General features: G+C 31.2%; 2 protein-coding genes across 5 annotated transcripts; both read right to left on the reverse strand.

The window, feature by feature from the left end:
- Positions 1-3,479: 3,479 nt before the first annotated feature.
- On the reverse strand, positions 3,480-6,803 carry LOC148201158 (serine carboxypeptidase-like 35). 3 transcript variants are annotated; one of them, XM_088113591.1, is made up of 9 exons: positions 6,610-6,803; positions 5,651-5,842; positions 5,424-5,528; positions 5,146-5,334; positions 4,983-5,062; positions 4,597-4,878; positions 4,355-4,494; positions 4,175-4,267; positions 3,480-3,825 (listed from the first exon to the last, which is right to left on the reverse strand). In XM_088113591.1, the coding sequence occupies exons 2-9, from the start codon at positions 5,817-5,819 to the stop codon at positions 3,567-3,569; spliced, it is 1,317 nt and encodes a 438-aa protein (XP_087969717.1). In that variant the 5' UTR covers positions 5,820-5,842; positions 6,610-6,803; the 3' UTR covers positions 3,480-3,566. The 3 variants fall into 3 exon arrangements, with proteins under 3 accessions (XP_087969717.1, XP_087969716.1, XP_087969715.1); XM_088113590.1 differs by lacking the exon at positions 6,610-6,803 and adding an exon at positions 5,914-6,073 and having other exon boundaries at positions 5,212-5,334; XM_088113589.1 differs by lacking the exon at positions 6,610-6,803 and adding an exon at positions 5,914-6,073.
- A 3,562-nt stretch (positions 6,804-10,365) lies between these two features.
- Positions 10,366-13,069, reverse strand: LOC148201159 (WD repeat-containing protein 55-like). 2 transcript variants are annotated; one of them, XM_088113592.1, is made up of 10 exons: positions 12,914-13,069; positions 12,522-12,623; positions 12,379-12,411; positions 12,148-12,212; positions 11,964-12,051; positions 11,784-11,856; positions 11,153-11,259; positions 11,023-11,065; positions 10,869-10,925; positions 10,366-10,557 (listed from the first exon to the last, which is right to left on the reverse strand). In XM_088113592.1, exons 2-10 carry the CDS (start codon positions 12,614-12,616, stop codon positions 10,519-10,521), a joined length of 600 nt encoding a protein of 199 aa, XP_087969718.1. In that variant the 5' UTR covers positions 12,617-12,623; positions 12,914-13,069; the 3' UTR covers positions 10,366-10,518. The 2 variants fall into 2 exon arrangements, with proteins under 2 accessions (XP_087969718.1, XP_087969719.1); XM_088113593.1 differs by lacking the exon at positions 12,914-13,069 and adding an exon at positions 12,737-12,890.
- Between the last annotated feature and the right edge of the window lie 221 nt (positions 13,070-13,290).

The following is a 13,290-nucleotide window of genomic DNA, read 5'->3' on the forward strand; positions in this document are numbered from 1 at the left end:
TAGTGATGATACACAATTTTATAATTTTCAGAAAGTTTAAATATATTAAGTTTGAATTTATTTTTTTAGTGTTTTGTTTAAATAGAAAAATTTTAAATTCATTAAATTTTTTTTTTTTTATCTAAATAAATAATTTTAATCATCATTAAATAAACAAAATGACGGATTTAAATTTAAAATGTTCTGATTGACATTTATTATAGAATAATCCATCAATAATATTAGATGAAAAAACTTATACAAACATCATTATTAGTCATAATCTAATATACAACTCTAATAGTATAAACTACAAAAAAACTTGAGAAATAATTTCTATCATCTTGATTAATATTGTTAGAAAATAACCTTAACTAAAATTACCATTTATTTATTGATGTTAATAAAAAAATATGTTTTACACATATAAAAAATATTTTTTATATTAAAATGAACACTAAGTAATATTAGTTAACAATAACCTTGATAATATTACTAAGTAAAATTAAAAATAACTTAATCAACTTTAACCTAAAAGTCTGTCATAAAAAATTATATTAAGTTGTATTATCTTCAATAATCTTTATAATATCTTAATACTAAGTAAATTTTCTTTCTGAATAAGATATTTCATCCTATACTTCCAACATTTGATATTGTATTTCCAACTTTTTAATTTATTTTAATCTTAATAAATATTTTTTTAGTTTTTTTCTTTTTTATTAAAGACTTTATTTCAAAATTCCGATTCATAAATATTTTTTGTCATAATAAATTTGAAATTTTCTTCATAAAAAGATTTTCACATAAAAAATTTGGAAAAAAGATTTCTTACATCCAACCTATTTTATTTTACTTCTCTCTCTTCATCTCAAATGTTTTATTTAATTTTTCTTAATTTTCTAGCCTCTTTATAAATTTGAACACGAGAAAAGGTTAACCTTGAGAGAGAAAAAATAAAAAAGGTAGTGACTATAGTGGCATGGAAGAGAAGGAAAAGCACACAGCAAAGGAAAACACACAAACATTTTTATATGATTAAAGTTTTGTTTTTATATGATTAAAGTTTTGTACTAAAGTTTTTCAAATATTGAGATATAAATTTTTCTTTTCCAAATCTGAAGGGTAGGAAATCTTTTTCTGAGTGAAAAATTTTCATGGAAAGAACTGGAAATGTCTCCTTAGTAAGTAAGGCTGTGATCAATTTTCCACAAAAAAAAAAGTAATTTAATACTATTAAATAAGGAAACGAATAAAAATATACTGAAATGAGAAATCCACTCCTTAATAATTCAATATATGTCACTCCTTAATAAATATTTTATTCTAACAATATAAATTTAAATAATGATTTGAAATCGTAATAAATAATAAAATGTTAATAATTTTATAGCAATTAATTAAACTCTATAATTAAACGCTATAAAAACTTACTGTTTAATTACAAAATCGTAACTTACATAATATTTTCTATCGGGTTTTGATACACGGTGAATAGTTAAACGCTGTAAAAACTTATTTTTCTTAGTGAGTTTTCAACATTTCAAAAACAATATTTTAAAACAAGATTAGATTGTGTTTTAACGTTTTAAGTTAAATTATTAAATATTAATTTTAATTGATACAATTAATGTTATTATTAGAGCTTTCAAAATGAGTCACAACCCGCGGGTCAATCCGGTCCACCACAGGTTTGAGTCGGATTGGGTTTGAAAAAATTATATTTTTTTATGCGGGTCAGATTTAAACCCGGCTTATTTAAACCCTGCTCATGCAGGTTGAATCTGTGGTGGACCGGGATGGCCCACCAACCCACCTACCTAATTTTATTTTATTAAAATTTAATTTTAATTTTATAAAAAAATATTTATTATTTTGTTTTTGCTTGAATTTTTTTTAAGTTTCTTATTTTCAAAATTAATTAAATATCCATGTTGGGAGTGAAATTTGAGAGTGAAATTTGTTTAAATTTGAATTATAAAAAGTTTATAATTTTTTTTATTAAAAAAATGTAATTAAGTGAGCTAGTGAGCCAACTCATTTATCCACCAACCCTTGGTGGGTCGAGCCGGGTTTGAATTTTTCTGGCTCGTTAATAAATGAGCTGGGTTAGGTTGACTCAGTGACCAACCCGTGGTGGATCGAGTCGGGTCGGGCCGGATGACCCGTTTTGACAGCTCTAGTTATTGATTTATTTTATAATTTATTTCAATAATTTTTTTAAATATTAATTACTAATTAAATATAAACATTAAAATTATTATTGTTGTTATTATTATTTATGAATTTCTTATTAATTTTATTGGATCAAATTAATTATTTATGAACCGTTGTTATCTATTTCATATAGGTCAAATCAATTATTTTACTCGCTTATTTAGTGAGAAATAGTTTTAAACTATCATCGTTATTGGAGAATTCGGAAGCTCTAATTTTAAAATATAAGACTTTTGACATTTCACAGTTTTGTTGGATTCATCTTTTAAAAATTAATTTGTAGAAACTTAAAATTAATACTTGGTAGATCATAATTAAAATTATATTTACTTCATAATTATTCAAACTCCTATAAATTATTTGTTATTATTGTAATAAAACTACTATTTAAAGCATGCATTTTATTTATTTTTTTCACGAAAATTCATTGACATGTACAAACAAAAAAGGTTCCTTTACTAACACATACACCCTGTTTAGAAATGCATTATTAATTAATTAATGAAAACATTTAATTAATTAATGAAAACATTTAATTAATTAATGAAAACATTTAACTATAATTAATGAAAACATTTAATTAATTAATGAAAAAATTTAATTAATTAATGAAAACATTAATTAATTATTTAATGATGGCTGCCAAACCACTGCCAAATTAATTGTTATAAAAGATGAATCCAGTAAAACTGTGAAATGTGGAAAGGCTGATATTTTGAAAGATGAATCACTTTTTTCATGGTTTTCTAAATGCATGATACTTAATTTTTCTTTAGTATTTTCAGAAATTAATGCTTTTGAATTTGCATGATGAGACCCAAAGCAAGAGCCTGTAATTAAATTTCTGCAATAACATTAATATTTAATTATTTAACTCAAAACATTAAAACGAAATCTTGTTTTAAAAAATTGCTTCTGAAATGTCGAAAACTCACTACAAAAAATTAGTTTAAACAGCGTGTAATTGTTTAATTATTCACAGTTTATCATAAAAAAATAAGAGTTTAATTAATTGTCTTAAAGTTATTGACATTTTATTATTTATTTGTAAGTTACGATTTTTAAATTATTAAACTTTCAATCCACACATTTCAAACTCAATTTTTAAATCATTAAAACTTCAAATTTAATAAACTAACCATTTAAAAATATTCGATTTTTTTTTTCTTTCATAAAATAATTCTCCTTTCCCTTTCATATTCTTGTTTCATTTCATATATGTATATATATTTAATTATAGCAGTAACTATTGATTATTAACTTTCTAATAATAGACTGAGACATGTAAAAAACATATATATTCTGTAAAATGACAATTTCTCTTGGATGTGAATAAATGTAAAAAGATGACAATTTACAAATGGAACGAATCAGAAGGTAGAAGAAGGAAGCGATTGAGCAGAAAGGAAATGGTAGAAGAGAGAAAGAGCTTCTCGTGGTTTATAAATCGGAGCTTGATGACCAGCACCTCTAATGGAGGCAAAAGTGAGACCACCCTCGTACTCCTCTACCCATCCTCCAACTTCTCTTCCTTCAAACCAAGCTCTCCATTCTCTTGTCACATTCACTTTCAGCTCTTCCAAACTGTATCTCGTTGATAACCATGGAACTCTACCATCACTGTCTCCACTGCATTTATTTATATCTATGTTAAAATATCTGATAGAGATCTTTTACATTACCCATCGTCATCATACATTACCGATCGTCCTTATCGATCGTCACCACTGATTGGCTCTACTCTCGGACGATCGGCTGTATGATTGAGATCTTTTACATTACCGATCGTCCTTACCGATCGTCACTACTAATCGGCTCTATTCTCGGACGATCGGTCACCGATCGACAGGTTCAGTTGTCTTCTCACTAACGATCGTCCTAAAGTAGAGACGATCGGTAATGTAAAAGATCTCTATCAATATCATCGTCAAACTTCTTCAAATATACTATATATGCAAGTAATTATAAGTATATATACCTGTACATCCAAATGCGTAAACCAGCATGTAGTAGTTTCTGAATCACTGGAAGAACTGTGCTTGGCGAATCATTCCATTTTTTAATTTTAGTGCTTCATCACAAAATAAATATTACTGTGTTAATTTAATCAGTTAAAAATAAACAGTTAAATACATATATTATACATGAAAATCAGTACCTGCATATCGTGTAGGGATCAAACATGTCAGGGAGGTATGCATGAATGGCCTTCTGGACATCCTTCCTGTTGAAATACTTCTCCACGTCGTTAGCTTTACATGGATCGTAAGCCATTGTCGGAATCATATTCCGGAGGTCCTAAAATGCATCACAAAATAATTTATTTTTTTCCATTATTTAATACAGGTGTATTATTAATTAACAAAATAGTGAGTTTTAAATCAGACAAATTATACTTACAAATTCTGAGACAGCATACGGGATACCATCAAACATACTTGAAACTGGTCTTTCATAGTCCAACAGACAGACAGGAGAGTAAATACTAAATACATCTATGTCAGAATAGGCCTTTACGAATTTGGCCACGATCCAACTACATTCCTTTGTATTGTTTTTTGTCATGAAATCACATTTCTCTCTTATGCCATCATATACTTGCTTTGAAATTATGGCATGATAGAAAGCAAAATCAAATATGCCTTTCAAGTCTGTCACATCGTTAATCACAGGGTTTCCCATCTGTATTTTATGTCGCACCAAATTCATCGTTAAATTTAATGAAAAAGGTATTTCATTTTTTGAGTATATCAGTTTAAACCGTACAACATTGTTTCGTAAATTACCATGAATCCCTTAAGATTTATGTAAGGGCCATTTTTGTTCCCTTCATGTATAACCTCAGCCAACTGTGGAGCATAATGTCCTGTTATTTCAAACACATGTAAAAGATTTCTTCAATAAAAGTAGTTAGTAAATTATTGATTAAATATAGATATCAGAAAGTACCTCCATAGCTCTCTCCTACGATATAAAATTCATGGGATTTGAATCTTGGAAATCTCTTAAACCAACCAAGCAAGAAGGCATAGTTATCAAGAGCAACCACTTGATCACCGAGCTTGCTTAAGTCATCGGAATTATTAGTGTAAGAAAAACCCACACTAATCGGTGATTCCAAGAATATGATATTGGCAACTGTAAAATTGAAACAACAGAGTCCAAAACAATCAGTTAAGCAAATAAATATTTAAAATTTAAAACAATCGTAAAATAATTTTGTATACCTCTGTTCCAGGAGAATTTGTTGAAGGTAATACGCTGATGGTCGTCTACACGAAATGGACCAATCTCTTGTGCTGCTCCAAAAGCAACAGACGAACAACCAGGTCCTACAAAAAGATTAATTTATCATTAACGATAAGTTTTGCTCTTAACAAGAAACACACTAAAATATTAAGATAAAAGAAATTGTATAACTTAAAAAATGAATGAAAGATTGGTCAAGACATACCTCCAGTTAGCCAAAGCACGAGAGGTTTATGCGATGAAGCCTCTTGAGCTTCGAAGAACCAGTAAAATAGTGCTTTCTTTTCTTCTCGTCTTAACTTCACGTAACCAGCATAGTGATTGAAGTTTACTACTGGTTGTCCAGGTAAATCTGTCACTTTATCGTCCTCCATTCGTCTCTCACCGGCTGAATACGCTGTTAAGGAGGAAGACGACTAGTAAGATTTTAAAAGTTATAAGAGATAAGAGATGAAGACGAAGCATCACCTTGCTCGAAAACAGAGAATTGAGCTGAAAAAATAGTCCCAGACAAAACAGCAATATAGAACCACAAAAAAGCCATTACAGAGTTGTGTGAGATGGAAAGGGACAACTTAGAGTTTTCGTTGTAAAAATGGAATAGATCTCTGTGCGTTGTTTAGGTTTTTGGCATAAAGTACCTTTCAATTTTAGCAAACTGAGACAAAAAGAACACAAAACTTTATTAAAATAATGACCTCACTTTATTATTATTATTATTAATATTAATAACAGTAATGATAATAATATTAATAATGAAAAAATTATTATAATAATATTAATAAAAAGAAATCCGAATTTTTCTCTTTTGTATGATTTTATTTTTCTTAATCAAATTAAATAGTAAAAGTTAAACACAAACATAGTTATTCCAGAATCTCTTCCTAAAAACTACGAATGAGAGAATGCGGTAATGGCAGTAAGGTGAGCCCACACCGAGCAAAGTGAATTCTTCTTTCGTTGGTACTTAAATAAAAATAGAAAAAGGAAATAAAGCAACTTTTTACTTTGTTTACCACAAAACTGGTAACATATACTTTCAGAGCACCATTGCATAATTACACGATTTTTCTGTTCGGTCAAAAATTACCACATTTTCATAAAATAATTCACTTTAAAAAGCCATAAAACTGGTAACATAAAACTGCATTTCATAAACCTCACTTGTTCAACTTCTTCCGTGACTCACAACACTACACTGCAATGTCTCTTTTTTGGTTGAGCTTCTGTTTTGCTGGGATCCTTTTCTCAGCTGAACTTTGTGTTTCCCAACAAGGTGATTCTTCTTCTTCTTCTTCTTCTCTTCTCTCTTTTGTCATTCTTCTTCTTCTTCTCTCTTTCAGAATGTTAGTAAAAGACGAGCCTTTTCATTTCCTACAGAATCAGTAAGAGTGGAGAGTGATCCACCGCCAGATTGCAATGGATTGAAATGCAGTTTTGGAACTCAGTTTTGTACAATATGCTGCAATGGACAAGGATCTAAACAGGGTGTATGTGTCAGGAAAGGAACCTTTTTTGTTTGTCATTGTCAATGAATTTTCGTCAAAAAATAAATAAAATGCATCCTTTAAATACTAGTTTTATTACAATAACAAAGGTTTGAATAATCAGGCTTTGATGGCTAGTACCATGCAAGTCATATAAGTTGACACAGTTGAACTCGGGTTCAGTTCTAACAGTCTTAATTATTTTACCAAACTGATTCTTAATCTTAACAATAAAATTTTGTAATAAGCCTCTAGTTTGGCCCATATTGTTCATAAAAAATATCCATGTAGGTCGACTATAATCATCAACAATAGTAAGAAAATATTTATGTCCATGAATAGAAGAAACAAAAAGAGGACCCCATATATCACAGTGAATCATTTCAAAACATTCCGCAGATAAGGAATTACTTATAGGAAAAGGCGATTTATGTTGCTTAGCATAGTGGCAAACATCACAAACAGTATTAGCATTCATTTGTACATAGGGAAAATGTTCACAAATCTGTTTGACAACCTTGTGTCCAGGATGGCCTAATCTATAGTGCCATAGATTTACATCAATATGTTTGTAGGTAGTAGAGACCCTTGTAAGAGTTAGCACACCCAATCATCTTCAATGTAGAGTTCTCCCTTATCTAGCAAACATCAGAAGAAAAAATTAGGCTACAATTCAAGTCTCTTATAAGACTTTGAACATAGATTAAATTGAAAGAGAAATCAGGGATATAAAGCACATTAAAAATCACAAAGTCTCTAGAAAATTGAATAGTTCCTGCATGTTTGGCAGTAATAACAGAGTTATTAGGCAATTTAACAGTAATGGGCTTAATCTTATAGAAGGTGACAAAATTCCCTTTCTCATGGGTCACATGATCAGTGGCCCCAGTGTCAATAATCCAAGAAAGAGTACCTGGTTTGTCCTCCTTGTCATTCCTCTGCATCTGATTGATCTTATGTGTAGGCTCATCAGCTTTCTCAATCATTTTGAGAAGTTTTTCAATTTGCTCTGAGGTGAGTTTGTTGAAAGTAGTGCTGGTGTCTCCCTGATGGGTATTTTCTGGTCCAGAACTGCCTTGGCAGACATTAGTAGAGTTTCAGTCACTTCTTTTCTCTTGATTGCTATCATTCTTTTTGTACCAAGGTGGAAAATCGTGCTTGGAGTAGCACTCATCCACAATGTGATTCATCTTGTTGCAGTAAGAACACTGTTTTCCATAATTAGGATTCTTTCCTCTGCCTCTTCCCAGACCATGTGACCCAACACCACGACCTTGATTTTTCCAGGTCTGGTCTGCTTTCCAATTGTTGTTCCTGTTAGCAACATTGGCTAGGACTCTACTGGTTTCAGTAGAGTGATTATGGCTTGCAGTGCCAGATTCAGACCTTTCTTGTCTCTCTTGTTGCATAACGAGAGAGAAAACACGATTGATGTTTGACAGGGGTTCCATCAATAGAATCTGGGTCAGGACAGTATTATAGGTGTCATTTAACCCTTTTAAAAAGCATATAACATGCTCTACTTCTCTGTATTTCAGAGAAGTTCTTGAGAGTTCACAGCTGCAAGGGATTTCACAGGTACAGTTGGGTATGGGCCTAAGAGATTCCAATTCTTCCCAGAGGATTTTTAAGTCAGTAAAGAATTGATTAACAGTTCTTTCCCCTTGTTTGATTGAATGAATGTCTTGGAGAAGGTCAGAGATTTTAAAATAGTCACCTTTAGAAAATCTCTCCTTTAGCTCATCCCACAATTCTTTGGCTTCTTCAACATATATTACACTTTTTGCAATTTCTAGAGAAAGTGTTTTTATAATCCATGAGTACCATCATGTTGCATCTTTCCCATGCATCAAACAAAGCTTCATTTTTCTTGGGTTTCTTGATAGACCCATCAATAAAGTTGATCTTGTTTTTGGATAGGAGTGCTCTTCTCATGCTTCTGCTCCAATAAGAGTAATTAGTCTCACCCAGGACTTGAGAGATGAGGGTTAATTCTGGATTCTCCCCAGGGTGTAAGTAGAAAGGGCTGGCGAGGTTGGTAGACTGGTCTGTGATATCCATGGTAGAAGGAAGCAAGAATCATCAAAGAACAGAACCTGGGCAGCGGAAGTAAAGTGGGTATGGTTTATGCTCTTTATACCATAAAGAAAACTTGCCGCACTGAAAAGAATAGGCCCAATGGCCTTTAATCCAAAACGCAGCCTTTGAACCCAAAACACGAAACTTAACTTTCACTATAAGCCTCCTTTAGATCAGATGGTAAGTGGGTGATAAGACAGAAAGGCTCGAGTGAGAGAAAAGAAAAGTTCGAGGGCTTCCATGGAGATCCTGCGTCGGAGCAAAAGGTTGTCTTCACCGGAGATGAAAGAGGAAAGAAAACCGAAGAGAAGGAGAAGAAAAGAACGGTTAAGAGGTTAGTGAAAGAGTTCCTGATTTGCTTTAGAGAAAATGTATATCTGATATTATTGCTTGAATGTGTGTAAAAATTACAACAGTTTGTGAATGGAAAAACTCTATTTATAGAGTTCCAAAGAGAAAGGGATAAAAACAGAAACTGGAATAAAAACATAAACTAGCCTACAAAAAAATAACACGATTACTGTTTTTGGACAATAATCCACCGAATCAATAATTTTTAATATCATAGGTTGGGGTCTTCCACAAATAATTCTGATTACTTAAACAAGCTCGATGATCAAGTGATTTTCTTGATAAATATACTAAAAAAACAAAATACATTTTTGCATGAGATGGAAAATCATAGAAGGTTTCGTGAAAACAAATTGCATTGGCAAGAATTTGTAAAATTAAGCTGATAGAAATGGTTGGATAGTACAAAATTAATTGAAGTACTACATGATGAATGTAAAGCCTAATATGGAAATGTTCCTCTTTTGATGTATTAGTTTTTTGGTGTGCCCCAGTTCATATTGTCTTTGAATTGTGCTTTTTGAAATTGAAAAAAGCTAGCTAGAATAGGAAAGCACAAAAAGCCTGGAAGCAAAGGTTGAAGACAAAGCTTTTACCAGAAAAGGCAATGTTTGATTCCAAATTTATAAGATGGTTTGGTGCATGAAACTTGCACTGACTAATGTCTGGTCAGAAAAATTTCATTATACAGTTTTCTTATGCTGTCAATAGAGACATGTCCATCCTACAAACCACACCACCCAATTTCATAATTCATCAAATTCAATTTCATTATACAGTTTTCATTGTCATACAATTTTTTTTATCTTAATCCTTGAATATATTCATTGTTAAAGAGTAAAACCATAGCTTACATTTTATTCTATTTTCGTGTATACTAATATTCATTCAGTGATAAATTAATTTTTTGGTAAGACCTGGTTGTTTGTCTGTTGCTTTTGGAGCAGCATAATTCATGTAAATGACCGTATTACGTTCAATAAATTCTCTTAAAATAGAGGTATACAATATTATTATACCATTATTATTAATTTTAAATATTTATTTGCTTAATCGATTGTTTTGGATCCTTGTCCATTGCAGCATATGGTACAAAACTCAGTTCCAAGACTGCATCTCAATCCATTACAATCTGGTGGTGGATCACTGTCCACTCTCACTGATTCTGTAGGAAGTGGTTTTGCAGCAAACAGTCCTGAAAATAAAAAATATCATATTCTTATAACTACATTGATTTTTTCATTTTTTTTTGCCTTTCAATATTAAATAAATACAAAACTATTAGTGTCGTCTTTTAAAATGCATACAGAAAAGAAAATTACAAAACAAAAGAAAGGTTCCTTTCATAAAACTTAAAAGGGTTAAATATGTTTTTAGTCCCTAAACTATTGGCCAAATTATAAAAGTGAAGATAGAAATAACAAAAATGCTTTTCCAGAAATATTTAAAAAGTTCCTATAAAAGCATAAGAATTCACTGCAAATTCATGGACTTTGACTTTAATACCTTCATTAAAACAACAGACAGCAACTCATCTTCAGAAAATTCGGATCGAGTTTGTACCTTTCAATAAATCATGAATGGGTGGTTAAAAATCATGAAATAAGTAGAGAGAACATATGCTTTAAGAGGAACCAGAAAATACAGATATTCAACTTACTGTATTTCTTCGAAGATTGCAAACAGACAGAGTCCCGTCTCCGCTAAAAAAACAGGAAATTTATGGAAAATAAGAATTTACACTATATCCATTGATATTTTAGGGCAGGTGAGCTACATGAATTTACTACCTTGTTGTCAACAGTTTCATTGCATCAGAAGCAAAAGTCATGTCTGAAATGTAATCTTCATGGGCATCAAAAGAATTGCAGCAAGAGCGTTCTCTGGTATCCCAAACCTACAACAAAGAAGAGCAGATGAAACACGTTGAGAAAGCACCAACAGTCTGACCTTCCCATAACTCTACAAGATCAAAATTGCAACTATCTTCAGAAAAGTACAGGGTGATTTTAAGCAGAATAGCACTGAAAATAACATAAAGTTAAAAATATACATGTATAAAATAAAATAATCAATGATACAATATTCAAATAATGAATGCTATTGGGGGGTGGCTGCAGAAAGAAAGGGATTATAGTCAAACGGATTTGCTAGTAGTGATCATTGACCTGGTATTTTCTGTGCTTGCTATGAGCATAGGGCTTTCAAAATTAGTCGAGCACACCTAATTAAGGTTTATCAATTTAAGAGCTCAGCAAAGATTGTTAAATTTTAAAACAAGAGATCAATCCATTGCTGCCATCCACTATCTTAGAAATGGCTGAATATCTATGTAAAATATTATTAATGCATACCACAAAATAATCTGGAATTCAAATAAAATACAAATTCTGAGAATTTGAAATAAGAACAAAAATGTACCTTTATACAACCCTCATCGTCTCCTGAGGCAACAGTTGACTCGGTCAAGTTTATCAATCTATTTACTGCAGCCCTATATCACAACAAAAGCCAAATAAAAATTCTAAAGCAATGAGGATGCTAGTGATTATCCCGTTACCCAAATCACAACAAATCAGTAACTGCAGTAAATCTACTCACTCGTGAGCATTATCAATACGGGTAATTGTAGATCCGGTCTCCACATCCGTAGCCAGTATAGAGCAATCTGGAGAACCCGTCAACAGCACTAAAAGAGAAACATGACCATAAACATTTTAAACTCAAACGCATGCAAGTAAGATCATCAGAAGTTATACACAATATCGAAAATAATGTGCATTACCACGTCCACCATTGATGAATCGAGAAGCCCTGCAAGACTCTGTGTGCGCATGAACTTCCAATTGCCTGAAAGAATAATTAGTAAAATAATTAATAATTGCAACAGAGGACTACATATTACCAACAACTATCTCCTAACAGCAAACGGCACACAGAAAACAAATAAAGTCAACATGTATGCGAGTTTACAAGTATCAAACAAGTATAAAAACAAAAGGTTCACAGTCTATACCTCACAGGGACACTATCAGGGCTATAACGGTATCTGCAGCACACATATTCAATGTAATAATTATCATAAATGCCAAAAAGGTATAAATAATTAAAAAACTGTATTAGCTATGAAAGCTGCAGCTCTAATCCAAAGCAACGTACAGATGAAGGTCCCCGTTAATTAGACCCGTGGCGACAAGGTTATCTGACGGATGAAAATCAACGTCAAATGCAAGTTTCCCCAAATTTATCTCCATCCTTCACCTGTTTAGCAATGCAAAGTAGAATAGGAAAAAAGATCAAGCAGGCTGGGAAGATAGGATCTCAGAAACTTGAGATCGTCTAAAGAAAATACAAAACAAAAAATTCAGCTTTACCTCTTGCAAGAATATTCACACACAAAAATAAAATGAATTTCGTAATCGGTGAAATTGGTTTTAGTGATAGAAGAATTTGTTAAAAGGATGGACGATAGTAGAGGTTGGGGCAATGCATATGAAAACTGGAAAGTAAACAACAATGGAAAAGAGTATTTAGAGCTGTGAAGAACATACCTTAAAGAGCGCAGAGACACTGGTGAAGTGGCGGAAGAAAAACAAAACGAAGTATCAATCTTCAAGAGGAATTTTAGGGTTTAGGGATAATTAGCTGGGACAGGTTTTTAGATAAATATTATAATAATTTAGAAAATAATTTGATTATATTATATTGCTATAATTAAGTTTCAATATTTTTAAAAAGTTTCATTACTTTTTATTTAAATTTTTAATAAAGAGTGTGCTCATTGATTGGTTTGATTTTTTATACTTTTTAATGAAATATCTGTTGTTTGATTGTATTGTCAAGTGTATTGAAATAACTATTCTTTTGCATTATATGTTTTTAGATGAAAAATAAATAAAAAAATTAAACTTTAGGTTCCTCTGAATTT

The sequence above is a fragment of the Vigna umbellata genome, chromosome 4 (genome assembly GCF_029865625.1).
Source record: "Vigna umbellata cultivar VRB3 chromosome 4, Vumbellata_1.0, whole genome shotgun sequence".
In the NCBI taxonomy this organism is placed as follows: domain Eukaryota; kingdom Viridiplantae; phylum Streptophyta; class Magnoliopsida; order Fabales; family Fabaceae; genus Vigna; species Vigna umbellata.

What these genes read in the sequence shown, in the direction of transcription:
- LOC148201158 (XM_088113589.1), bottom strand. Translation starts at nt 5,989, where the DNA reads ATGGCTTTTTTGTGGTTCTATATTGCTGTTTTGTCTGGGACTATTTTT. An exon ending in CGTGCTTTGGCTAACTGGAG is followed by an intron (nt 5,529 to 5,650) that starts GTATGTCTTGAC and finishes ATCTTTTTGTAG; the next exon opens with GACCTGGTTGTTCGTCTGTT. An exon ending in CGTAGGAGAGAGCTATGGAG is followed by an intron (nt 5,063 to 5,145) that starts GTACTTTCTGAT and finishes TTGAAATAACAG; the next exon opens with GACATTATGCTCCACAGTTG.
- LOC148201159 (XM_088113592.1), bottom strand. Translation starts at nt 12,616, where the DNA reads ATGGAGATAAATTTGGGGAAACTTGCATTTGACGTTGATTTTCATCCG. An exon ending in ATTAACGGGGACCTTCATCT is followed by an intron (nt 12,412 to 12,521) that starts GTACGTTGCTTT and finishes TGTGTGCTGCAG; the next exon opens with ATACCGTTATAGCCCTGATA. An exon ending in GCAATCTTCGAAGAAATACA is followed by an intron (nt 10,926 to 11,022) that starts GTAAGTTGAATA and finishes ATTTATTGAAAG; the next exon opens with GTACAAACTCGATCCGAATT.